This window comes from Aspergillus mulundensis (assembly GCF_003369625.1).
Source record: "Aspergillus mulundensis strain DSM 5745 chromosome Unknown scaffold_6, whole genome shotgun sequence".
Lineage (NCBI taxonomy): Eukaryota > Fungi > Ascomycota > Eurotiomycetes > Eurotiales > Aspergillaceae > Aspergillus > Aspergillus mulundensis.
The window spans coordinates 268,802-293,376 of NW_020797894.1; the positions used below are offsets into that span (position 1 = coordinate 268,802).

Below are 24,575 nucleotides of genomic sequence, written 5' to 3' on the forward strand. Positions count from 1 at the left end.
TCGAAATGTGAGTCCTGCTATGCCGGCTCAGTGGAGAAAGTTCAAAGCAGACTTGACATTATACTGACTGGCACAGTCCAACTGTACCCATGAACCACTTGGGACTGTATAAGCCGGAGTTTTTTCTTTTAGGAGGCTTCTTCGGTCGATATGCCCAAGTTAAGATGCATGGAGTATTTGCGGTTGTAACTCAGGAAGGACTAGGCATCTCTAGGTGTAGGGACCTGGGTCGTCCGTCGGCGGATTGGCATGCAGGACCATGTCCATTCTGAATGTGCAAACCAACTTGAATGCTTTGTTCAAGGGACAAAGGCCTGTATTATGTCTATACCGAGACCAACCGGCATTCCTTGCGCATCACCAGACCTCTGCATAGCTTCCACAATTCTCAAATCTTCCAGGCACTCCTCGCTCGACAATCTGGAATCCAGGCTGCCCGCAGTGATACCCTCAGAAAACGCAGCGACCTCTTCTTTAACGCCCCACATCGACGGCGCGTACTATGATAGATCCTCCCACTTGGCATCTTGGTCTCTCTTCCTAGTTGCGATCTCCATCAGGAAAGGGCGATATATGACGGATCCTTGTCTGTCACGATCTCTAACTCCGTGCCTGAAGAGAACACCGCCGTCGAGCAGATAGCCCCCTTGAAAGATGGGGTTCTGACGCCCAATATGGACGTTTAGCAGGATAGTCGTTAAGTCTAAATGTAGGCTCTACCAGTCATAATGATAGGGTGGATTATTTGCGTCCGTGAACGAATACGCAGTGACCAGGAAGGCGACCAGACTTCCACCCATTTAGTTAAGTATATCAGCAGCCCTATAAACCGAGTCCCAGAAGCGAAAGTCCTCGCCGATACCCCAAAGAACGTCTCTTGTTTGTCGCTAGTGGCTATAATAGTCCATCAACTTTCCCGCCGTCTTAACATCCGGAGCAATCGGCTTCTCACTCCAAACATGTCTACCCGCGGCCAGTGATTTCCTGATGAGATCTGGTGCAGCAGGGATAGCGACGGCAATAATTATGGCATGGATATCGTCTCGCTGTAAGAAATTGTCTAGAGACTTGGACGTCCCGGGACGTCTAGTAAGTCAAAATAGGCTGCAGCGTCCTGGCCGGCTTCGGGCAGACTAAGTAAAGGACCCGATTCTCTGGCTGGAAGGTGCTCTGTGGTTCTTAACTATTAGTGTTTGCGGATCAAACATATAAACACCTACCCTTCTCTGCGAAGATGCCGGCCCCGAGCAACTCTACTCCAATAGACATTGTGGGCATGGGTGTGTGCTATGGAAAGCCGATCTTCTCTGTCTATCCAGGAAGAGATAGATGTATACGTTGCGGACAGTTCCGATGTTTGTATCCGAAGATGCCGCTGAGAGAGCCTGGAGCCCAACGTTTATGGCTCAAGGATTCCTGCTAATGGTTAGGTAGTACAGATGTCCGTATTTATATATCCTGGCTTTCGGTCCGTTAGGTTAACCAGGTAGCATTTTTTAGGGTTTACATAAACTAAATGTACTGTATCTCGCCGACATAATGGCCCGTGTCCGCCCACATGTTCCAAACCTTGAGAGTGGACCTCCATCCATGGATTGATTGATCGACGGCCGCAAACACAATCTGAATCCTGCTGTAGCTCCCTAGAACGTGTAAGATACTGTCCAAGATACTGACCAGCAACCCCTCCAGAAAGGAAAGCCTACTTTGCCCCGTTGCGTGAATCAGTGCCTAGGCGGTATCGGTACCGCGTAGTGAGGGCTTCAAAAGGCAGCAGCTGGCAATCAGGTTGTGTTTCTGGGCGTCACACGGGATCAGGTTAACTTGAAACCGCGGGACCTCAGTTGACATGCTTAACCTTCCCTGTTGGGTTGACAGATTTTGGGAGAAGTGGAAGAGGCCTGGTATATACCATGACTAACGCCCCCAGTTGTTTGTCTCAGGACCGGGATCTGCGTATCAAAGCAGATCAAATGTTCTGGATCTACAGATCTGCGACCAATGACTTGACTGCTCGTTATGCGTCTGGTACGGAAAGCGACAACTCCCTGAGGGCGAGTGCACCCTTCAAGCTCGACCCCATGCTAAAAGCCCTAGGAATCAAGGCATCCATATGCCGTTGAAGGCACATGAACCCCACAAGACAACTTAAACACCCATTCTTAAAATTCAAGATTCATCAATAGTCATGTAGCAGCTTAAAACCCCCGGGCACAGCCCTCTGAAATATTCCCTCAGGATCATACTTCCTACTAACAGCCCTCAGCGCCCCATCAACCTGGCCGCCATATCCAGCTACCGGATTCTGACTCGAATCCGCGTAGTTTAGATACTTAAAGGGGCGGTACAGCCCAGCGTCTTCGGTGAGTTTCTCGATTGCTGCAATCAGTCGCTTGCCCTCTTTCCGCACTAACCGGCTATCCATGGGATCGGAGAAGAAAGCATCCAGAACTAGGATGTTCAGCCGTTGTCCTGGGGGTCCAGGCCGAGACTGTTTTGCCCGTGCAATGCTGGGCTTGGCTGGAAGGCCATGTACCAGTTCAGATTCTTGACGGAGGAGATGGCGGGGATGGAGCTGTTGAATTTGGATACGATCGAGGCGTAGATGGAGGGGCTGTGGACGAATGTTGTGGTGAAGAAGATGTAGCTAACTGGGTTTTAGATAGATATATATGTAGACAAGAGGGCAGGGGCCATACTTTAGACCAGGAGGTTGCGAGCCGCTTTGTTCCTGTACGTAGTCGGCCATGCTTATTATCTGCGACGTAAGGGAAACAGCGGCTGAGCTGTTCATGAAAGGCTGCAGGACAGGTGGATCAAGCCGCGGCTCCGTATAGAGAAGTATATTTGTCACGAACAGCGTCTTCTGCTCAGCGGTCCACCCATACCCCTGGACCGGGTCCGCGCGGGGATCAAAGTTGGCAGGGTCCATAAAGCCCGAGTAGGCCTCTGACTGGCGCGGTATCTCGCTGTCAGGATAGAGAGCGCCGCCAACCCAGACGCCGCGGGAGGGATATGTCTTCATGGTGAACTTTGTGACGATGCCAAAATTGTTGGAACCCCCCTTGAGCGCGAGGAAGAGATCCGCGTGCGATGTTCCGCTCACGTTGAGGATACCGCCGCTTGCCAGGACAACCTCGTACTCGAGCACGCTGTCGCACCCCCATCCTGTCGCTGGACCGAGGGCGGACAGTCCGCCTCCCGTCAAAAACCCCCCGACGCCTATTGATGCGGCTCTTCCCCCAGCTACAGTGAGGTTGAGCGGAGAGAGCACTTTGTAGACCTCCCCCCAGGACACGCCTGTTCCAATGACGACCGTCTCCCGATCCTCGCTTACCTGCACGCCGGAGAGAGCGCGGAGATCGACCGTCACTCCACCCTGAATGTTTGCAGCCCCGGCGTGCGGCATGTGGCCTCCGCTGCGGATGGCGAATTACTCGTCATATTCACGGTGTGCGCGTGCCAGAGTGACTATGGCGGTGGAAACCTCGTCTACGGTTGTTGGCTGGACAATGCAGGCTGGCTGGAGGGTCCGCTCTTGGTGGCTGAAATACGACGAGACGGACTGCATGTACGTCTGGCTGCGCGGGGTAGAGACTCGGTCTGGAAGGAGGGACGTGAGCTCTTCGCAGGATGGGTGAGTCTGTCCCGGAGGAAACTGGCTGGCGGCTGCCCACACACCCAGGGCGCCGAGGGCGTAGAAGGTGAAGGTATCCATACCAATGGTGGCTTGGAATCAACGAGGAGAGAGCTTGGAAATTCAAGGAATCATGAGAAAGAGGGAATATCCAGTCGCAAAATGAAGTCCCTAAATAATGAAGTCTATACAGCCATCCCTGCTGGGTTGCCACTGGGGAACCCTGGACGCAAACCCTTGCGGAGTACCGATGGTTGTCCAGCCAGCACAATGGTGCCCTATGGTGATCATCGACAAAGACACTGTCGATTGGCCCATTCTATCTGGTGTAACCATCCATGATGGTCAGGCAATGTCAGGACTAACCCCCTGCCTATCAAATGCAATCTCACCCTCTGTCTGTGTTATATCAGGCCAGTAAATCCTTGGAAGCTCAGCACAGCTGACCCCACCAGCACCAGGACCATTATTTGAGCCAGGCCAGTTTAAAAGGAGAGACAAATGAACATGCCGGGGACTGACAATCCATAAATGCATCCCAGACTCACACTACCAGCAATTTCTGGCTCAACAAAACGAAGACGAACTCCACAAATAGAACAGATGATCATTTTTTCAGCACAGCAGCGGGGCTGGGACGCATCAAAATGCAAGGCAACAGGTCCTTAAAGAAATCGGCCTTACCAAGCACTTTCAGACCGAAGATACCAAATCCTTTATGCCCCGATTCCAATGGCCAAGAATCAATGTAGTACGCCCGAGTAGGCCACCAGTTCCGCCGATTCCCACTGGGCCTCAGTGGTCTTTACTCCGCAATGAAATGCCTATCAAACCGAAGCAGACAGATCCAAGTTCATCAGCTGGCGCCGGAGAACATACAACAGACAAGACCCCCAGCATAAACAGACACCAAAGCCCAAACAATCCAGTTCCTCCTGCAGTTGCCCCTTTCATAGCGCGCAACAGCATCCGTGTACCTCTTTGGCAACGGCAGCCGATCCACATTTTCACTGCCCATTGTGTTATTAACAATAAGACGAAAGATCAAGCTCTGCCCGAACGGGAGAAAAAGGTAATCGACGACGATCTTCGAGAAGAACGTTTCCTTGATCGAGGCCGCGTTTGTGTGTCGACCCTGGTTCAGCGCGTCCACGGCGCGTGGGAACCGTTTTGCTTGGACTTCGGCGAAGAGGGCCTCGATGGCGCTTTCCGTCAGCGGTTCCTGACCCTCTAAAGCCGGGAGAAGCGTGTAGACTAAGACGGCTGCGGTTTCCATGGCACTGCTTCCTCCCTGTGCGCTGATGGGATGGAGCTGTTTGCGTCTAGTTAGTGCCAATTCGGAGCCATCTGTTTTCTGGCCGGAGCCGACATTCGACGTACCTTGTGCGCTGCGTCTCCGATTGCGATTATCCTTCGATAGTACCAGCGGGGAAAGACGTGGTCTTCTATGCTCACCAGGGCCGTTTGCAAGCGGTGTATGTAGAGGTCTTTGAATGTCGTTGTTTCCGTCAACTGGTCCCCGATATGCTGCTCCGCGAGCTGGCGTTCGTCTTCCTCTGTATACCTGGGAATATCCTTGGTATGGGCTTTCTTGGCTTCCGTGAACATGAACCAGTAGTATCTGTCCTCGGGTGCGGAGATGATCATGTAGTTGCAGTTCGTGAAGAAGGCGTTGATCTGCTGGGGTTCCTTGGGTAAGCTGGGGGGTCTTTTGGAGATGCCGAAGATGCATTTCGATTCGCATTGGAGGTCTGTACAGTAGATGTCAGGAGGATGGAAGGCGTGACAGGCAGGTATGGAAGCAGGGACGCACCAGAGAGGGGATCTGCCTGAAAGACATCGGATTCCGCAGCATGTGCAATCCGCCACATTTCCTGCCTGATGGTGCTATGGATGCCGTCGGCGCCGACGACAATATCCCCCGTGTACACGGGGCCATCTTTCGTGTGTACATTGATGTGATCCTTTTCGTGCTCAACATAATGGACGCGTTTGCTCGTGAGGACCCGGTCCTTGTGGTTGAGGCTGTCGAACAGGACTTGAATAACCATCCGGCGATCGATGAAAATTTTCGGATATCCGATTGTAAGAGACAGCATGAGCTGAGTACCATTCTGCAAGCTTTCTTATTCCCCGGAGACGTGAGCGGCGTACCTCTCCTCCAGCTTCTCCGAGAACGTCGTAGCTTCCGGGTCAATCCAGTGCTTCCCACTGAACAAGCGCATCCTCGTGCGGTAGTAGGTGTCACCGGCCAATTCACGAATCTTGTCATAGCACCCGAGTTGCTCCAGAATGCGCAGACCGCTTGGGAGCAATCCGAGGCTTGCGCCGAGCTGCGGCGCAATGTTGGCGTGTCCTTCCAGGAGAATATAGTTGATGTTGAATTTCTCCAGCATGCAGGCCAGAGACAGACCTGAGACGCTGCCTCCAACGATGATGACGGTGACTCCCATGGCGCTGTTTAGAGTGTGATTGAAGGCATATACTGTTTTGGGGGCAAGAGAGGAGACTTATATAACGTGTTAGGGCATAGCGCCGGGCCCGGACATCACGGCCCCCGAGTTGAGCAGAAAAAAGGAACCATTTGCTTGCCCTAGTTTGTTAGCGCTGCCACTGGACTCATGCAGCCTTCACCGGCCCCTGTTCCTGGTCAACTCTATGGATACCATAGGTAGATCTTTTGAACTTCATCAACCCCAATTTTATAAACATTCCACCATACAATTCCAAAAATCCATCCCAAGGTTTCCCTGTGGGGGACTACGTAAACGCTTTGCTTGGTTTAGGAAAGTTCAAGGGATACATGCAGCGGAGTGCAAGACCAGGACACAAACCACCCTGGCCTAAGCCCGTAATCTCCCAGAGAAGCACTCCTACGTGGCCAATGAACTGGCGGAGATGCAAGCAGCCGTGAATCACAAACTTGACATAAGCGGTCGCAGCCACTCTCAAATCTTGCTCGCGTGTGCTGCCCCCGGGTCCTGGTATTCAGAACTGAATTGTTATCACGGTTCTTTTGGCTTCTCCAAGATCTCACGGGGTATGGTATGTACCCATTACTCACCGTTTAGGTGGACGTCACGGCCGGGAAAAATGGCCAGCGATATGTCCATAAAACAACACACTATAACAAAAGTCTTAGGTATTAGATCTCTGGTGTTTGAATAATGGGTAGCTGTCGGGCACTTTATCCGTCTTTGGCACAGCCATGAATTAACCCTTTAGCCCAGTGTCAAAATGCCCTAGTCGACCCAGCTGATAACAGAGCGAATGGATAAATATCTTGATCGGCCCTCCAGGTCCGGTGTATCTAGCAGTGTACGGACCTACAGGTAAAATATTCCAAGAAAACCAGGTATCCTGGTACAGAATACCCCAAGATGCTTAACCCAAGACGAACATCATGCATTATACCCACCAAGAATCAAGGAAAAACCAACACTTATAACCGATCTATCTCGACGCCCAGTCATCGCGTAAGCATGGGTTAGAGCTAATACCGCGTGAATACGCACAATCTGATCAAGGCTGTTCAGACTGCCGCTAAAACAAAGTCTCCTGTTAATCTGGGCATTGACGGATGCTGATAAAATGGTAGGTACACCTTTCAATCCCAGGCGAACTCTTCTATAGACAGCCTTTGGGCATGCTCGAAGTGCAGCGACGTGGGCTCTATGATGAACGGTCCCCAGTCAGTACCCTACTGGCAGAGCTACCTATGGATCTTGGAGCCCTCAGACTCATGGTTGCGCGCGAGAAACTGACCTGTCTACCCACTACTAGGATCCCATATCTCAATATCGCAGTGACTGACTCTTAGTTCCCCTCCCAGTTCCCGTGTCGCAAAGTTAAACAGCCCAAAGCGATAGCCCACGTAGCCCGCGGTAGACTTGGTCAATTGATATGCCGGGCCTAGCTGGCTAAATGCCGCGCCATCATAACTGAACTCAAACGTGGCATTCCTCGTCTGCGTTGCGTATTCATCGACGTGCGCTGCTCTCAAGTCTACCTTGATGCGCAGCCACACTTGGTTCACACGCAACGGCATCTGCGCTTTCACTGCGCCACTCGATATGCATTTCCAATCAAGAGCTACAGGACGCCCGTTCAGCCATCCCACGGGTACATTGATGGGGCCGACCTTTGCCCCATCTACGTAGACGAGCATGGGGCTACCTGCATCCTTGTGGATACCGATGTAGGCGCTCTCATCGCGGAACATGGACACACCCGCTCTGTCGCCGTCTGTGAGTTTTGAAGTGTCCATGCAGAACGTGGCGATGCTCCCGGGTCCGACGGTGCGGAGGGTGAGCGTGTTTGCAGCGAGATGGAGACTTTGCGTCACCGTCGCTGTGCCCAGGACCAGCTGGCCAGCTTGAAGCCTCCACCTGGAGTTATCGGGATTGTGGTTCCACTCCCAGCAGTGCTCCAGGCTGGATTGGGTGAAGGCGTACCGTCGGAAGCGCGGCTTTGCTTCGGCGGAATCGCGCAGAGACGCATTCGGACGGGAATACTCAAGAAGCCACTGCCCTTTTGCGTCCGTGTAATCCGCCGCAACACGGGGCCATCCTTCGCTATCGAATTCTACCGGCGCTAACAAGGGTATCCGCCCCGTGGGGTAGGCATCGGTGAATGACATGTAGTACCACTGCCCGTCCGGAGTATCGACGAGACCTCCTTGATGAGGAGGGCCGGAGCCCGGCAGTGGAGAGCGCATGGCTGTGATGATATCCCGCGCTTCAAAAGGCCCGAACGGTCCGGCCGTGGACTTGAGCAGACACTGCGTATCGCCGCATTTCGTGACCCAGATGTAATATGCGCCGTGGATCTTGTACATCCGGGCGCCTTCAAGGTAGTCGTCCGACGTGTAGACGACCTGGCGGCAATGAATGTGAGAGTCTGCAAAGCCAACTTATTGGTCGCTTACCTTGCTACTTGCCTCACTCAGCCCATCTGGGGAAAGCTGAGCGACCTCAATCGTCTTTGTTCCGTAGGCAATATACATAGTATCATTGTCATCAATCAGCAAGCCAAGGTCGTAGTAGAACCTCTCAATCGGGGGGTGAGCTGTCCAGGCATCGCTGGGAGACTTGGCGGTATAGATGTATGTCTTGTCGGTTCCTTGGATGGCGCTGTAGAAGTAGAAGAGGCTGTTGCTCTCGCGGTATTTCAACGTCGAGGCCCATACGCCCTTTCCGTACGCGTTGGGTCCTCTGCCATCGAGAGCGAATCGACTACTCGGCGGCAGCTCGGGGACTGAGTGGCCAGTATACTCCCAGTTGATCAGATCGGAGGATTGCAGGATCGGTGCGCCTGGCGAAAAATGGAACGAGGAGGCGCTCATGAAGTAAACCTTACCGACTCGGAGCACTTCGGGATCCGGGAGGTCCTCCCACAACACGGGGTTCGTAAAGCTTGACATCGATGAGACCATAAGTATGGAAAATATAGCAGGCTCAGTCGTCCAGTGGAAATGAGACAGCCTTAATATAGGCATGTGGCATGACAGCTCATGAGTAGAAGTGAGCAAGTAACCAGCAATGCTGGTCTTTATAAAAACAGCTGTCACAGTCCCTCGGCGCAAGGATAAGCCGAGTTCTATACATGCGTAGGCTTGGGCATAGCATTTACGCCCAAGCATTGTCTAGTATGGTAGACGGGTATTCAGTCGCGGCCATTGTACCAGCAGACCCTTAGAAAGTACAGGATGACAAAGCCGTAAGAGTCTGGATTCCATCTCCATCGGAGAATCTCCAAATAAGGTTATATCTCCAAGGGTGAAGTTGCTACTGCTTCGAGGCTTGCATTCCATCTCCTGAGGTTGGCGGTTAGGGTTTCCTTTCTGTCGGCCAAAACAGACTTCTTACGGCAGTTCCAGCATCCCCAGGCTAGTAGAGGTAGATATTCAGGCAAATCTGGAAATCTCCGTTTTAGCTTAGAATTCCTTCCCCGGATGACTCTGGTTCGGCCGGAGTGTCAGATGAATAGCCACTTTAGCCTATAGCCCTGTTCCCCAGATTGCTCGGCCAGGATTCACCCGATGCAGACTTCAGTTGCTCTACAGCTGATGGACACGCAAGGTACCGCACAGTTTGTTCTATAAAGTACACTATCAATCTCCAAGAAGATCTTGAATTATACCACCATTGATCCAACCCGCCATCATCCTGCCTGCCTCTCTTTCCGTGAAATACTCGGATACTGACACAATGCCCGCGGCCACCCCCGAGCACGAGAGAATCCAGCAGCTAATCAAGGATGCCCCTCCATGGTACAAGTCGCCCAACCTGGTCAAGCTGTACCTCCTCCTCATTGCTCCCCTCCTGACCTCAACGGCCTGGGGGTTCGACAATAGCATGACGAACGGCCTCCAATCCATCAACGCCTTCATGGATACCTTCGGCCACCCAACCGGCTCCCGACTCGGCTTCTTCGGTGCCTCCATGTCGGTGGGCGGAATCGCCGCATGTCTTGTTGCGGGCCCTTTAGTGGATCGATTTGGCCGCCGGCTCATGTGCTCTGTCGGCGCTGCCCTTGTTGCCGGCATGGCAATTATGGAGACATTCTCGACCAGCTTCGCCATGTTCACTGGAGGCAAAGTCATACTGGGGTTTGGAGCGTTCCTGCAGCAGGTCGCTGCCCCCGTGCTGATTACCGAGCTGGCGCATCCTAAGCAGCGAGTCACCATTACTTCCCTGTACAACACCAGCATCTTCATCGGGCTTATCATCGGGAGCTGGATCACCTTTGCCACGTATAGGATGGAGTCCCAGTGGTCGTGGAAGCTGCCGTGTCTCCTGCAAGTCGCGATCCCCGCGTACCAAACCGTCATGATCTGGTTTGTCCCGGAAAGTCCGCGGTGGCTTGTTTCGAAGGGTCGCACGGACGAGGCCAGACAGATCTTGATCAGGTATCACGGCAACGGCGTTGAAGATGACATCGTTGCGTTTGAGCTGCAGGAGATCATCGCCGGCGTGGAGGCGGACAAGACAGTCATGAAATTCAGCTGGGAGGCTGTGAGAACCACACTCGGCTCCAAGGGCAACCGATACCGTCTCTGGCTTTGTCTCTGGACCGCAGTCGGATCTCAGACTGTCGGTGGCGGGTTCACCGCGAGCTATCTCCCTCTGATCCTCGACCAGATTGGCATGACCTCCGAGAAGGACAAGACGCTGATCAACGCCTGCATCAACATTTTCAACTGGGTGTGTGCGTTCATCGCGGCGTTTGTTATCCCGCGTGTAGGCCGGCGTTCGATCTTCCTCTTCTCCACGCTCGGAACCAACATTACGTTCCTGATCTGGACGGTTCTCTCGGAACGGTATATCGCAACAAACAAAGTTGGGCTGGGAGTTGGTGTCCTTGTCATGATCTTTGCCGGCAGCTTCTTTGTCGTCCTATGCTGGGTACCGCTGGTGATTGCGTATCCGCTTGAGACTGTGACAACGAAGCAGCGTGGTGTGTACTTCGCCATTACCATGTTCACCATCAATGTCACGGCCTTTTTCACCACCTATGTTACACCCATCGGACTCGAGAACATTGGCTGGCGGTATTACCTTCCAACTTGTGTTTGGAACGTGATCCTCCTCCTCGTCATCTACTTTACGTTTGTGGAAACTACTGGCATGACCTTGGAGGAGATCGCGGTACTCTTCGATGATCAAGATGACATTTTCAATGCAGCTGTTGCTGCCGGCAAGGAACTCGAGGAGAAAAGGGACAATCACTCCTACCACGTAGAGGACTCCGTGACTGAGACAGAAAAGCGCGTTGAGGCGTAGTCATCCTGCGGTGGGCTTGGGATCAGTGATGGAGCGTTGATTTCGATACCGTGGGATTCCTCTTCGACGCCAAACTGCTCTTCTCACCATTACTTGGTCATGTCTCATCCTGTTTATATTGTTAGGTAGTCAACCTCTGCTATGCACGTATGTAGTGCAGCAACGCTGCTAGATTCGTGAATCAGACATTCATTTTCGCGTGGCCGCAGACCCTGTCTTATACATCACTCGCTTCAAGACCACATCTACCACAGCTTCAAGCAGGATTTCTACAGGTCTAACTACGATCGTCTCGTGCAGTTTAAAGCGAGATATGACCCAAGTTATAGTATCTTCCTTCTATCAGGCGTGGGCAGCGATGAGTGGCATTATGACTTGGATACCGGGAGACTCTGCCAAAGCAACTGACGTAACTACCCCCTCGCCGTGCAGGTGAAGAAGAAGAAGAAGAAGAAGAAGAGGAGGAGGAGGAGGAGGAGGAGGAGGAGGGAAGAGCCCGGCTCTGCACAGACCTTCCTAAAACAGCGAGATGGCCGCAGAATTGTCATTGGACTTCTCAATAGCATCGATAACTCAGCTCTAGGAAATTATAGCTATGCAATAAACTCCTCGCTAGGCTGCCCAAGAAAATCGCGAACAGGCTTCGGTGGCCAAGGCTTGCAGACATGTGGCGTACGAAACGAATGCCGGCCTGATCCCACCCACTGCTCGACAGCATCACCGGGGAGCACCACCAAAGCTTTGGTACTCGGTGGCACGAGGAGATCAAGAACGAAAGTATCTCCAAGGACCTCCCACGAGGACTCCAAGGCGCCGTATGGGGTCTCGTAGGATGCCTTTGCCCAACTTATAGTCCCCCCAGGGACTGGATGTATTTTGATCCTCCTCCAGCCACATTCGAGTGGACTAATCCCCCCGACGGTTGAATGCAGCCAGTTGATCACTGACCCAAGCGCATAATGATTGAAACTCGTCATCTCGCCTCCATTAACAGAGCCGTCAGGTTTCATGCTGTCCCACCGCTCCCAGATTGTGGTGGCGCCCATGGCAATAGGATAAAGCCAGGAGGGACAGCCTCTCTCCAGGAGCATGCGATAGGCAAGCTGTGAGTATCCCGTGCTGCTTAGTGCATACGTTATAATTGGGGTGCCGACGAAGCCTGTTGACACGCGGAACGCTGCAAGACGGACAAGGTATGCAAGGCGCTCTGCGGCAGTGGCTCTCTGCTTCTCTGTCGCATGGAGGGAGAATAGCAGCGCGAGGCTGAGGGCAGTCTGAGAGTCGCCTACAATGAGACCTGACGGGGCTATGTATTTGGCTTGGAAGGTTTCTCTCAGACGGGCGTGGTCGCTGTGATACCTGGCGGCGTTGGCGTCCTCGCCCAGAAGGTCAGACACTTGGGCGATGATTGATGTGACGCGGATCAGGTACACATCTGCCACGAGGGTAGCGTTTGTTCTCGCGTTCCCTGGCTGATCTGGTGGCGCATTCGGATCCAGCCAGTCTCCTAGCTGCCAATGCTCAACATCCCACAGACCATCCGGACCACGGAGGATGCCTTTGTCTACCCATGCTACCATACTCTGGTACTGGCGACGGAGGATCTCCACATCGCCATAGCTCTGATACAGGTCCCACGGTGTGAGCACGGTAACATCATCCCATACCGCCTGGGGGTCCCCGGACCAGAGGTCCCCGATTGCGTTGGGGATCACCAGAGGCGGGATCAAGTTCTCTTGAGACAGATGCTCCAGCGCGACGTCCTGCAGCCAATCGCCAAGTATACCGGCAGTATTGTAGAGGAAGCTGGCGGATGGGCAGAATATCTGAATGTCCCCTGTCCACCCCAAGCGCTCGTCTCTCTGTGGACAGTCCGTCGGGACGGAGAGGAAATTACCACGCATACTCCATACAGCATTCTCATGTAGCTGGTTCACCATGGCGTGCGAGCAGGAGAAGTGCCCGGTGCGCACCATATCCGTATGCATTACCAGAGCACTAACGCTCGATGTCGTCAGGGGGCAGGGGTCTGTTGCAGTCCACCCATCTACCTGCACATACCGGAACCCATGGAAAGTGTACCGCGGGGACCAATCTCGCAGAGGCCTGTCAGAGGTGATAACCCCATCCGTGCATTTTGCGTCTCGAAGCGGACGCACCCCAAGCTCGCCATCTTCAAGCACCTCGGCGTGGGTGAACTTCACCCTACTCCCTGGCGGTTTCTGCAGTAGGTGGATACACAGTGTACCAACCAGATTCTGCCCAAAGTCAATTATCGTCTTGCCCAGCGGCGTGTTGAAGATCTTGACCGGCTTGATCGTCTCCGTAACCCGGATTGGAGGAGCATTGGGGATCACCAGGCGAGCTGAAGGAAGTGGAAGGGCTCTCGATCCCAGCCAGGAGCTGTCGTCAAAGGGCTGCCCACCCGTCCATCCATCACTCTCCTCTCGCGCATCATAAAGCTCACCATCATAGATCTCACTGCGGATGATGGCGCTGGTGCTGCACTTCCACGACTCGTCCGAAAGAACCTGGAACTCCTCCCCTGCCTCCGACACCACCTCCATCTGCGCCAGCACCGCCAGATCCTCCCCCCAAATACAGCGCCTACCCCCGAAGAACCCTAGCCGGGTTGCGTACCAGCCTTCCCCAACTTCAACGGCAAGGACATTCTCTCCACCAGCATTGATCAGGTCCGCGACATCAAACACCTGGTAGTTGATGCGGTGGTTATAGCTCGTCCAGCCCGGCGCCAGACACTCATCCCCAACCCTCCGCCCGTTCATGTACGCATGATAGCTTCCTAGGCTGGTGATGTAGAGTCTCGCCTTGGCGATAGGCAATGCAAACGGGATCGTGAAGCACTTACGGAATCGCAGCGGTCGCTGGGGGCCGTCGCGCTCGGTCTCAGCCATTGTTGTTATTGGACGCGCGGCCCAGTTTCCTTGATCTAGCAGAGCGCATTCCACAGCTACCCATGGAGACCACTCGGTTGGGTTTCCTTCAGCCCCGTAAGCGCGCACTCGGACACGCGCCCGGCCACGAGGCTGCAGAGGTTGGCTGGGCCAGGGAACCAAGACTGAGTCCGCGCTGGGGACGTGGTGGGATTCCACATTGGAGGTGGGAAGATGGATGATTTCAACGTCGTAGGCAGACTGCTCCCACCCCGAGACCGCGTCTGGCGAGAGAAATCGCCATGAGATACGGGGCGCAGCAACCCCGATTCCGAAGCCGGTGGGATGCTGCTCGAACGAGGGTGCTGTGGGACGGGGCTGCTCTTTGGTCATAATGGAGTGATGCGAGATGGGATACCTACCAAGAAGCAAGGGGTGTCTATTCAGCGGACGTCGCCTGTTCTGTCGAGCTGTGATATAGATAAATAACATGCGCTTTACTTGTGACACCCGCTTCCCTCTAGTATGATCATAACTAGGTATCAACAACTCAATCCTGCGTCTTCCGAATCTCTCCAGTTGGCTGACTTTGCTTTTGCCTAAATTGCAGCGCCTGTCCAGGCGTAGTTCCACTTGCCCTGTACCTGATCTATGGAGAGTGGTACGTGTATCGTATGGGTCAACGGGACCCAACAATTCGGCTTAACATACACCGAGTGCATGGTAGGATGAGGCAACTCTCCACAGTTTCAATGAAGGCATACCAGGCTAAGGTCTTAATCGGGAGATATTGGAGTACTCGTACTGGAATCGCCTTGTTGGGTTAGGGCAGGCGTCCGAGCGTACCCTAACTCTTGGCATCCAATCCTCCTGGCCACATGCCCTCGGTTGCGCTGCTCCAGCTGGTGTTTGGAACTGCCCTTTTCGACTCCTCCACATCTCGATGCATGGACAGTGGACCGTTGACCTGGGGCTTACGTCTTACCCCCGCAAATCCCCGGTTTGACCCCATATCCATGGAGAGACCATAGTGCGGTATTGACAGGTTTCGTTTATTTCCTTTTACCCTACTGTCGTATCGTAACCGAGTTGCATTATTCGTGGAGCATCGGCTCAGCTTGGGCTGAGAAGAGAGTGGAATCGCCTCGCATGTGGTAGGAACAGCCTTTCTGAGACGCTCTTAACCTCTAAGTCATTCAAGAGAGGAAGGTAGTACTAGTCTTCGAATCCTGCTTACAAGAGAGCATCAACTGCTCATCTACTGAGTGTGAGTTGGAAGCAATGCAACAGTTTCAGTGTTTTACGTCTTGCCATTAAATCATCGGGTCCCGGGCTTCGTTCAGGAGAATGCTTCGGCTTGACACGGTAATCGTATGTAGAGTATGGAGTGGAAAGTCTTAGGTCAACCATGCAAAGGCAATCAAGCCAGTTACTCAGTCATAACTCAGCACAAAGATAACATGGACTCAGGCGTATTCAGATATCAACTTCTTCAAAAGTACGCCACTCCTCTTCAGTACCTGTTGCAAATACGCCAATGACCGGCCCCGTGAAGTCATGCCCCGTCATTTCGAGTGTGTCAACAAGACCGCATGAACGCCATCCTTCCCGCCCGACACCTTCGTTCACCCGATAAAGAAAGTGAATCAGCTGCTCCGTATAGAGTATTTGGAACTGCACCCTCGTCGGTGGTGTAAAGTCAACTGCCAGCCTTTTGTTCCTCGAAATAGGTGGATTCTTCGCCCAATTCACCACCTCGAAGGTCACCGTTTTCGCACTAGGCTCATACATAATCCTTGCATAGCGATGCTCATCCTTGTAATAGGCCAGCCCCATTTTCGCATCCCCAGCGTCGTCAGACATCGGCGGATTCACCAGACAAGCTGTCGCAACCCCTTCCAAGCGACGCTGCCGACGCCCAACAAACGAAGTCGGGCACCCAGTGCACTGCCCCAGATCCGTCTGCGACGGGAAAAGAGATATCATCTTCCCGTCGGCCGAAATCCGACACCGTTTGAGATCGGGGTTCCGGACCCAAACCAAGTCCAGCCTTGGTGAGAATGGCGACGGGACGGCCTCGATATGGCGCGACGGTAGGAATCCCTCACTGTCCTTGTCACTTGCTGTTCCGCAAATCGTCCGCGGAATCGGCTGTTGGATTTGCGGCCAGGTTTGATTGCCCGGCCAGTTCACGGGGGTCAGAAAGGTCTCGCGGCCCAGGACCATGCGTCCGGCGCGATCCCTGCGTACGCCCAGACAGACCAGCCACCAGGCACCACTTGGATCCTGGACGAGATCCCCGTGTCCGTTGTAGTGAGCGTAGACAGACGGATCGAGTGCGTTGGTTGGTTTGAGGATGGGGTTCTGGGCACACGATGCGTACGGGCCCCAGATGCTTTCTGCGCGGGCGACGGCGACGCAGTGGCCGTCGTGGGTGCCGCCCTCTGCGATCAGGAGATAGTAGGATCCATTGCGTTTGTAGATATGCGGTCCCTCTGGGATGATTTGGCTGTGGCCGCGCCATAGTGGTCTTTCCTCGCTCAACTTCCGACCCGTGGATACGTTGATCTCAAAGCAGCTGATGCAGCAGGAAGGCGAGGGAGACCAGGAGGAGCCTGCGATGTAGGCGCGTCCGTCGTCGTCGAAGAAGAGATCTGGGTCGATGCCGTGGAAGTCAAAGAAGACGGGGTCGCTCCACTGCCCAACGCATATATCTGGTGTGGAGACAATGAAGTTCTGAAATGAGAGGCCAGAAGCCCAGTCTCCCGTGTCCCTGCTTGCATCGTAGATGACGTTTGTGCAGACGATGTATGCCATACCCTTGTGATGGCGGATTGTCGGCGCGTACAGGCCCCCGGTAGCGGGCGCTTTCTCGCTGGATTCGCCAGGCCCTGGGTTCAGGCTTGTGCCGGATTGCGCGAGGCTGAGCTGTGTTGGCCGGTGGATGGCGTTGCCGATGTGCCTCCAGGAAACAAGATCCCTAGAGGCGAAGATGGGCAGCCCAGGGTAGAGGTGGAAGGAGGAGTTGACGAGGTAGAAGGTCTTGTCGATCCGGACGACCGAGGGGTCCGGGGCAAATCCGGGGATGATGGGATTTCGATGCGCCATTTGATGGTGTGGATGCTGGAAAGGTCTGCTTCATTCATTTATTTAGCGACAGACGGATTCCGACTTGATCCATCCTCGCTATCGGCCCTCGCTCTATATCAAGCCGGCAGCTACGGATTGCTATCGGCTAAAGGGAAAACCAGACCATTTACGGGGATGGAGTCATCATCAGCCTCGAAGTGCCCATCTCGAGTGCCAAAGGCAGCGCTCCGGTCACAAACATACTGGTCATTATCGATGGGGGCATCTGGCAGTGATGAGAAGCCCACCTGGGCATGCTTCTATAATATCCACTCTTATGAAATTTGATCCACAGAGCACGGCCACCAGAACTTGAGTCTTCTCAGATCTGGCCAAGAAGATCTCGGAATACGAGTACGGCCCAAGAAAATTCCCCTTTCGGGAAGTGGGCCTATCCTGGGAACATTTGAACCAAGGTCAGGGAGGCTGTTTTCAGACTATAAATAGGCAAGTCCTGCATACGGGCAGGCCTGTGTGCGTGCGGGACTAGCGGTCATACCTAGGGAGGGGATCACCTGTCTTCTTGATCAATCGTTCACTGAATAGCATCTCAAACTATTCTACTGACCTGGCTGTTGATTCATTCTCTCACTCACTCACTCACCAAACTGCGTCCAGAGAGTACCATACATCATGGACCTCGCCGCCGACAGCCCTCCTCCTCCTCCATACTCCTCCGTCCCTCCCACGCGGCCCAACATCCCCAACGCCGCACCGACGCAAAGCCGACCGGTCGAACACTACTGGCACAAAGACGGAATATACGGTCTCCACGCCAGAGCTCTCCTCCGCGCCTCCCAATTCATCCTCGCCGTCACCGTGTCGGCTCTCTACGGCGTGGACCTCCGCCACGCGACAAGCGTCAACGCCCACGCGCAGGCAGAATGGATCTACGCCGAGTTTGTGGCGGGCGTCTCCGCCATCACATGTCTGGCTCACTTCTTCGTGACGGTCACCCGGGTCGGCTGGTGCGCGTGGGACGGGGTGCTTTTCATCCTGTGGGTTGCGCAGGTCGGGGTGTTCGGGACGATATATTACCCTGCAGTCACCTCGGGATATGGGGACGCGACGCTGTCGGTGCCGCGGATGCGTTCTGCGGTTTGGGTCTGTCTGGTGAATATGGCCTTGTGGCTTTTGACGGCGGTTCTGGGTGTGGGCTGGTGTGTGCGGACTAGACGATTGGTTCGTCGGACTGATGGGGCGGGTAGGTTTAGGCGGATTCTGGTGTGCTCTTGGGAGAGGAATGGCTCACTCGAACGGGGACATGATGTGGCTGGTAGTATGATCATGCGAGAAGAAGGATCCATGGATGTCAAGAGCAAAGAGAAGGTGGAAGACAAGGACGGCGGGGACTAAAGAGAAAAGAAAGGGCGTATAGGGCATGGATTTGGCATCCAAGGAGCAGATGTTAGGGGCTGGCATTACTTATCTTTACGGTCAGGATCGGCTAGGGTAAATTTCACTGTTTCACTTCCAGCAACCATATACATTATATCAAGCGCATTAATTGTACCGAAATGAGTTTATGGACCAGGGTTGAATAAAGTAAAAATAGAGCGGCATTGCAAGGTCAATATTGGCCACGAGAAGCAACAACAGACCACGAAAGCATTGCTTAACCCCATGTGATACAAAACAATGCTCTGGCAGCTTCTGACAGTTCTAGCAAGCAAGTCGCTGAACAGTGACAAGGTCTTGCGCATTTGCCGGAAACGGAATTGTCATATCTAGCCTGTTATTAGGACTGGGCTGGCTGAATGATAACGGACCACTGACCGACAATACTCCCTCGTCCCTTTCTGCGCATGTAGACAGGATCCTCTACTGAGTTCGCCACCCTCTGAATCTGGAGCTCATAACAATCGGTATACTTCCAAGGTAACCCGACCAGGCGAAGATGGTATGCGTTGGCGGTGTTATTTCGGACGGTGGCCTGGACGAATGTCATGCATGCTTCGAGTCATCAGTTACAGCCTGGCACGGAAGATGTGTGCAGCCTACCTCCGGTCACAAAACAGGTGGACTCTCCATTAAGCACTGTATCAATGGTAAGTGGATTGTGTCATTATTGGATATTGCACGGGGTTACTTGCGTCCGTTTTCCTGGAGGAGTGGATAGGCTGAAGCAGAGGTATTCAAAGTAGGCGCCTTTACTTGTGTAAGCAGAAGATAAAAAGCCTATCCAGCATAAACCTACCATGAGAGCCGTAATCTCACGGGCAATATCATAGTCAAACTGGTAGTTATTGAGCAATACATGTACCTTGGTTTCGTCGTCCGAGATGCCCGACAGAACCGCAAACCCATTATCGGAAGTGCCCTGAACCCGGAGTCTAGCAGGAGTTTCGGTGACGAGTTTCCCCTGCAGGAACCATGCCTTTGCCACATTGAGCGGGATCGGACCGGATGGGCTTCGATTGAAAAAGCCTTGGAATGGTTGGTCACCGGCCCCGGTACCATTGTAGCCGAATCCGGGCCACGGCAGGCCTTGCTCGATTGATGTGTCTTGGGCATACATGGACTGTGTCGTTTAGCGCACTCCAGCAGCATGACGGACGAGGCGCTTACGACACCGAGGGTGAAGCTTGCAAAGAAAGCTGGGTCCTTGAATGACTGGAGGGCACTTGGAGATCTGCCAAAGAAAGTCAGCATCAGTAAACGACCTGCGCAGGAAACATCTGGTTTTACCTAGGCTGCACAGGGAATGGGGCTGGTTCATATTCCGTGGCCCAGATGGCGAGGTCTGGCAATCCAGCGGGTACCAGGATCTCAGCACGGAACTTGTCTGTGATTCTGACAATATCGTAGGCTACCAAGCGTTAGCTCCTCTTCGTACGTTTCGAGCATGAAGAGAATACGGTCGAAGGAGAATTGCGAGTTGGTGAAATGGAAGGACGCCGCTTTGATGGGCACCTTCCGGTCATGGCAGTCCTTGTAGAATCGGGAAATGTATGGGTTATACACCTGGGCATTTAGTGATCCTCTCAACTAAAGGTTCAATTCATCCGCACCGTGTAGTTTGTTTTTACGGGATCTAGATGTTGTTAGTATCCGAGTCAGTCCTTCCAAGGTTAGGCCAGAGTCCGACTTACAGAACTGGTTACCACCCCATGCAGACCTAGCGAGTATTGAGAACCCTCACCGTGATCTGATATGGATCTTTCACTTACACTCCAACTTCGGCGCTTCAGTTTGTTAGTGTCTTCTTATACATGTCAGTAAGCAGGTGGTCAACCCACCTGGCCTCTGTCACAGCACGGCTGAACTGAGCAAAGTAGGCAAAGTGCTCTTCGTAACTTTCATCCGAAAAGCCAGTTCGCAACTATCCATAATCAACTCTCGGTACCCCAGTTCAGCGAAGGATCACCTACCAAATCTGTCTCCGGTAGGAATTCAAACATTTCAACGGCATTGCGAAATCCGGAGTCGTACGCTCCGTTCCTAGGCTCCAATTTCACCAGTCTTCCGAAGAGCAGATGAGAAACCCTCACACGTAGCGATCTGTCATCATGTAGCCTATTTGACCCAATATCTCTGGGGAAGAAACGTTGTTGTTGGTCGCATTTGTTGGCTGAGAAGAATGAGTTGGTTATCACACTTGGTGTAGGAGGACAGATGATACCTGGAATTGAATCGTTGCCTACTGGCCGGTTAGCATCGTAGTAAGACGTGTAAGCTCGGGAATACAGCACGTTTGCACCGTTATCAGCCACAAATCGCACATAGTCATCGGCCTGAAGATGGTTCAGTCATCTTCTAGCCACGACAGGGGAAGTCGGCAACTGTCGTACCCCAGTCCAGTTATAATTAACATTCACCATGGGATCGGCATCCACGCCGGTCTTGCCAAACCCTAAAAAGACATCGGGAAAGGTATCTATAGTAGACAATCAGAAATCACATCTTGACAGGATTGGCAATGCATACAGATGAGAACATGTTTGATGCCGTACTCAGGGAACAGAGCCCCGATCTGGGCATCCTTGTTGTAGAAGGTGTCCTGGTTCCAAGGGCCCGGTGGGATATATGCTGGTGAGGCTTATAAGCGCCCTGATGTATCCATACAGCTTGTTGACCCTACCGCTATCTGCACTGTTGATTCCTGGGTTGCCGTTAGATCAAACTGCTAGCTAATTGACCTGGCAAGGGACTCACCTTGGAGGTTCTTCAACCTGCCGACAGGCTTTGACGCGTCAACGACGATCTCTCGGGCCTCACGAACACCTCGTGCAGCACAAGGTGCGATGAGCAACCCAAGGCAGAAAGAAACTCTATTCAGCATGCTTGCAAATGCCGCGCCGTTGATTTCAGAGTGATGAATTTGATACCGTTCTGTCCGGCAGCGAAGGGCGGAGTTCCAAGTTTATATACTGCAAATTAAGAAGCGTATCCCAACTTGGAAGGGCACCTCCATGTTCACGGGTCCCCTTTTCACATAGATAGCTCTCACATCGCGTGTTCATCCTTCCGATACAGCTCAACTTTGGAAGTGTAGCGAACCCAGCCCTGCTCCTGATACTGAAATGGTGCCGAACGTGACACAACAGGCTAAATCCAGACAGCTTATGGCTCGGGAAAGGGACAGAGCAAAGCCCGAGAGGGTGAACTGACCACAGAAGGATATACTTGTCGACGGGATTATAGGTTCACACTGAACATACATTCCACCGGGCCAAAATAACTCGACCAGATCGAGGCTAGCCTCCACACCCCCGGCAGAACACACATTCGGTAGATATATCTCCGATACAGGGGATATCCGGGGTATTCTTCAATCTGGGGTCTGGCGTTTTTAGCCGAGCCTCTGGTTCGGGGCTAGCTAGGTAGTGGAGCAAGACAGAATCCTTTAATATCATTTACTAGCGGCCACGTACGCTGACACGTTATCCCGGTGCTTGGAGATTCCTCAAGTTGGAATGGAACACTGCAGTTGGTGTTGGGATTGCTACCAATCAGCGAATACACCCTGGGGCAGGCTTACAACTGCCATTTTTGGCGGCCAACCTGGAGCCTTGCAAGGGTGAGCCCCTTTTGCCGGAATGCCGTTTAAATAGGGCGGTTATAAGTAAAGTCCAAAGAGTGAGTCGTTACCTACCTAGCCCTTGTCCCCTCTCCGTTGCTCTGAGCGCACAATACGATAATGATGGTCGACCAACGCCAGTTCCGCTTTTGTCCCCACAAGCCGCGCGTCTTTGTAACTTCGGATATAGCCAACGAGCCTGATGATGCCCAGTCACTGGTCCGATTCCTGCTGTATGGGAACGAATTCGACATCAAAGGCCTAGTCGCCTGCACATCGACCTGGATGCGCACGTCCGTGCATCCAGAGCAGATGGAAGAGATCATCAACGCATATGGAAGAGTGGTCTCAAACCTCAACGCCCACGTGCACCCCGACAACCAGTATCCGGCTGTCCAGGAGCTTCTCAGCCTCCTCCGCACCGGGCCATCCACCTACGGCAAGCGCGCCCTGGACCCTAGCGTCCCACTGAGCAGCGGTGCGGAACTGCTGATCGAGCAGCTGGCAGCCTCGGACGAACCCCTCTGGGTCCTCTGCTGGGGTGGAACAAACGTCCTTGCGCAGGCACTCCATCACCTCCACCAGGCCCATTCCGACTCGATGAGCATCAAGCTCCGCGCCCGGCTCCGGGTGTACGCCATTTCCGACCAAGACGACACCGGCCTCTGGATCCGCATCACCTACCCGGATATCTTCTACATTTGCTCTTCGCATGGATGGAACAACTACGCCCTTGCCACGTGGAGCGGCATCTCCGGCGATCTGCAGGGCGACGAATTCCCCGATTTCGGGGGCCCAGATACCAGCAAGGTCACCGCCGGCTGGCTGAACGAGCATATCCAAATCGGGCCCCTGGGCGCAGTATACCCGGATTCCAAATTCATCATGGAAGGCGATACACCGACGTTTCTCTATCTCGTCCAGAACGGACTGGGGTGCCCCGATCATCCTGAAATGGGGAGCTGGGGCGGTCGGTATGTCCCTGTTGACGTGGGGTTCGCGGCGCGACACTACAGCGACGCAGCGGATCGTGTTGTTGGCAAGGATGGGATGAAATATGTCAGCAACAGGGCGACCATTTGGAGATGGCGGGATGCATATCAGAATGATTTTGCGGCGAGGGTGAAGTGGACGTTGAGCCCAGATCAAGCGGCGTCGAACCATGCGCCGGTCGTGGTTGTCAACGGGAGTCGAGGCCCGGAGCCGTTGAGTCTCTCTGTGGAGGCGGGTGCCGCGATCATCCTGGATGCGTCGGACAGCTACGATCCGGATGGTGATCAGTTAACTTTCTCGTGGTTTCAGTATCGTGAGCCGACGAGCGCGCTGGGGGCTGTGATTGACCCTCAGATTGCTGGGCTCGAGATTGTGCCTATGGACTCGGAGGCTGCCAGACCTTCCGGAAGAAAGGTCAAGGTTACTCTGCCAGGACCAGAAAAATGTGCTATTGATTTTGTTTCTGGAAAGGCCGTGGCTCAGGGTCAAGCTCTGCATGTTATTCTAGAGGTGAAGGATGACGGTGCTCCATGTCTATACTCCTACAAACGGGTGATCATTCAGGTGACGAATGAGAAGCTTCTAGGAGGAAGAGACAAGGCCTGTGAAACGGTAATGGAGAGTCTCCAGGCTTGAGTTGTCAAAGCATAGGGTAATTTGCCAACCGTCAATGGAAATGGACCACGTGCATACAAAGTAATCTCTGTTCAAAGTCTGCCTAGACACCGCTAAGGCCGCGACACTGCCCATGACCACGTACCAGATCGACAGTTCACCTGCATCCCCTTGCCATAGTGGCTGACGTCTGTTTCCAGGATGCTGGTTCGCTGCTGAGACGCCATCGGTTACCTAGGTAGTGCAACGGAACTCTTGAACGCTGGAAGTCCCGATCAACGCAGAGTCGTAGCCGTACATTGCAGAGGCCCGTCGCGATTCCATATCACTACTCGTGCTTTCCTTTTTGCGGCAAGCACTCTTCATCGGGGTCCATACCCATGTCGTTGAGAAAGCAACTCTGTCAATCCGATATCCGTATATCTCCTGTGAAGGATAATGGCGAAGCGGCGACCGGGAGAATGGGTTCCTCGTGGTCGGAAGAAAAGGCAGGCTGTCTATTC

General features: G+C 53.4%; 9 protein-coding genes across 9 annotated transcripts; 3 read left to right on the forward strand and 6 right to left on the reverse strand.

Annotated features, from left to right (window-relative positions):
* Positions 1 to 2,460: 2,460 nt before the first annotated feature.
* On the reverse strand, positions 2,461 to 3,409 carry DSM5745_06308 (FAD-binding oxidoreductase; the record flags this gene model as incomplete). Its single annotated transcript, XM_026748324.1, has 2 exons — positions 2,461 to 2,647; positions 2,700 to 3,409. The coding sequence occupies 2 exons, from the start codon at positions 3,407 to 3,409 to the stop codon at positions 2,461 to 2,463; spliced, it is 897 nt and encodes a 298-aa protein (XP_026602628.1).
* Positions 3,410 to 3,433: 24 nt separating this feature from the next.
* DSM5745_06309 (uncharacterized protein) lies at positions 3,434 to 6,090 on the reverse strand (the record flags this gene model as incomplete). The annotated part of the gene is made up of 5 exons (XM_026748325.1): positions 3,434 to 3,729; positions 4,517 to 4,949; positions 5,018 to 5,388; positions 5,451 to 5,758; positions 5,792 to 6,090. The coding sequence occupies 5 exons, from the start codon at positions 6,088 to 6,090 to the stop codon at positions 3,434 to 3,436; spliced, it is 1,707 nt and encodes a 568-aa protein (XP_026602629.1).
* Positions 6,091 to 7,406: 1,316 nt separating this feature from the next.
* On the reverse strand, positions 7,407 to 9,059 carry DSM5745_06310 (putative xylosidase/glycosyl hydrolase; the record flags this gene model as incomplete). The annotated part of the gene is made up of 2 exons (XM_026748326.1): positions 7,407 to 8,513; positions 8,565 to 9,059. The coding sequence occupies 2 exons, from the start codon at positions 9,057 to 9,059 to the stop codon at positions 7,407 to 7,409; spliced, it is 1,602 nt and encodes a 533-aa protein (XP_026602630.1).
* A 787-nt stretch (positions 9,060 to 9,846) lies between these two features.
* On the forward strand, positions 9,847 to 11,421 carry DSM5745_06311 (uncharacterized protein; the record flags this gene model as incomplete). Its single annotated transcript, XM_026748327.1, has 1 exon — positions 9,847 to 11,421. One exon carries the CDS (start codon positions 9,847 to 9,849, stop codon positions 11,419 to 11,421), a length of 1,575 nt encoding a protein of 524 aa, XP_026602631.1.
* Positions 11,422 to 12,014: 593 nt separating this feature from the next.
* Positions 12,015 to 14,708, reverse strand: DSM5745_06312 (glycoside hydrolase family 78 protein; the record flags this gene model as incomplete). Its single annotated transcript, XM_026748328.1, has 1 exon — positions 12,015 to 14,708. One exon carries the CDS (start codon positions 14,706 to 14,708, stop codon positions 12,015 to 12,017), a length of 2,694 nt encoding a protein of 897 aa, XP_026602632.1.
* Positions 14,709 to 15,791: 1,083 nt separating this feature from the next.
* Positions 15,792 to 17,423, reverse strand: DSM5745_06313 (putative xylosidase/arabinosidase; the record flags this gene model as incomplete). Its single annotated transcript, XM_026748329.1, has 1 exon — positions 15,792 to 17,423. One exon carries the CDS (start codon positions 17,421 to 17,423, stop codon positions 15,792 to 15,794), a length of 1,632 nt encoding a protein of 543 aa, XP_026602633.1.
* A 654-nt stretch (positions 17,424 to 18,077) lies between these two features.
* DSM5745_06314 (MARVEL domain-containing protein) lies at positions 18,078 to 18,800 on the forward strand (the record flags this gene model as incomplete). Its single annotated transcript, XM_026748330.1, has 1 exon — positions 18,078 to 18,800. The coding sequence occupies one exon, from the start codon at positions 18,078 to 18,080 to the stop codon at positions 18,798 to 18,800; it is 723 nt and encodes a 240-aa protein (XP_026602634.1).
* Positions 18,801 to 19,529: 729 nt separating this feature from the next.
* Positions 19,530 to 21,726, reverse strand: DSM5745_06315 (uncharacterized protein; the record flags this gene model as incomplete). Its single annotated transcript, XM_026748331.1, has 14 exons — positions 19,530 to 19,592; positions 19,642 to 19,965; positions 20,013 to 20,076; positions 20,133 to 20,253; positions 20,303 to 20,408; positions 20,456 to 20,478; positions 20,537 to 20,562; positions 20,615 to 20,629; positions 20,684 to 20,766; positions 20,816 to 21,178; positions 21,236 to 21,321; positions 21,372 to 21,473; positions 21,526 to 21,546; positions 21,600 to 21,726. The coding sequence occupies 14 exons, from the start codon at positions 21,724 to 21,726 to the stop codon at positions 19,530 to 19,532; spliced, it is 1,524 nt and encodes a 507-aa protein (XP_026602635.1).
* An 858-nt stretch (positions 21,727 to 22,584) lies between these two features.
* On the forward strand, positions 22,585 to 24,093 carry DSM5745_06316 (uncharacterized protein; the record flags this gene model as incomplete). The annotated part of the gene is made up of 1 exon (XM_026748332.1): positions 22,585 to 24,093. The coding sequence occupies one exon, from the start codon at positions 22,585 to 22,587 to the stop codon at positions 24,091 to 24,093; it is 1,509 nt and encodes a 502-aa protein (XP_026602636.1).
* Between the last annotated feature and the right edge of the window lie 482 nt (positions 24,094 to 24,575).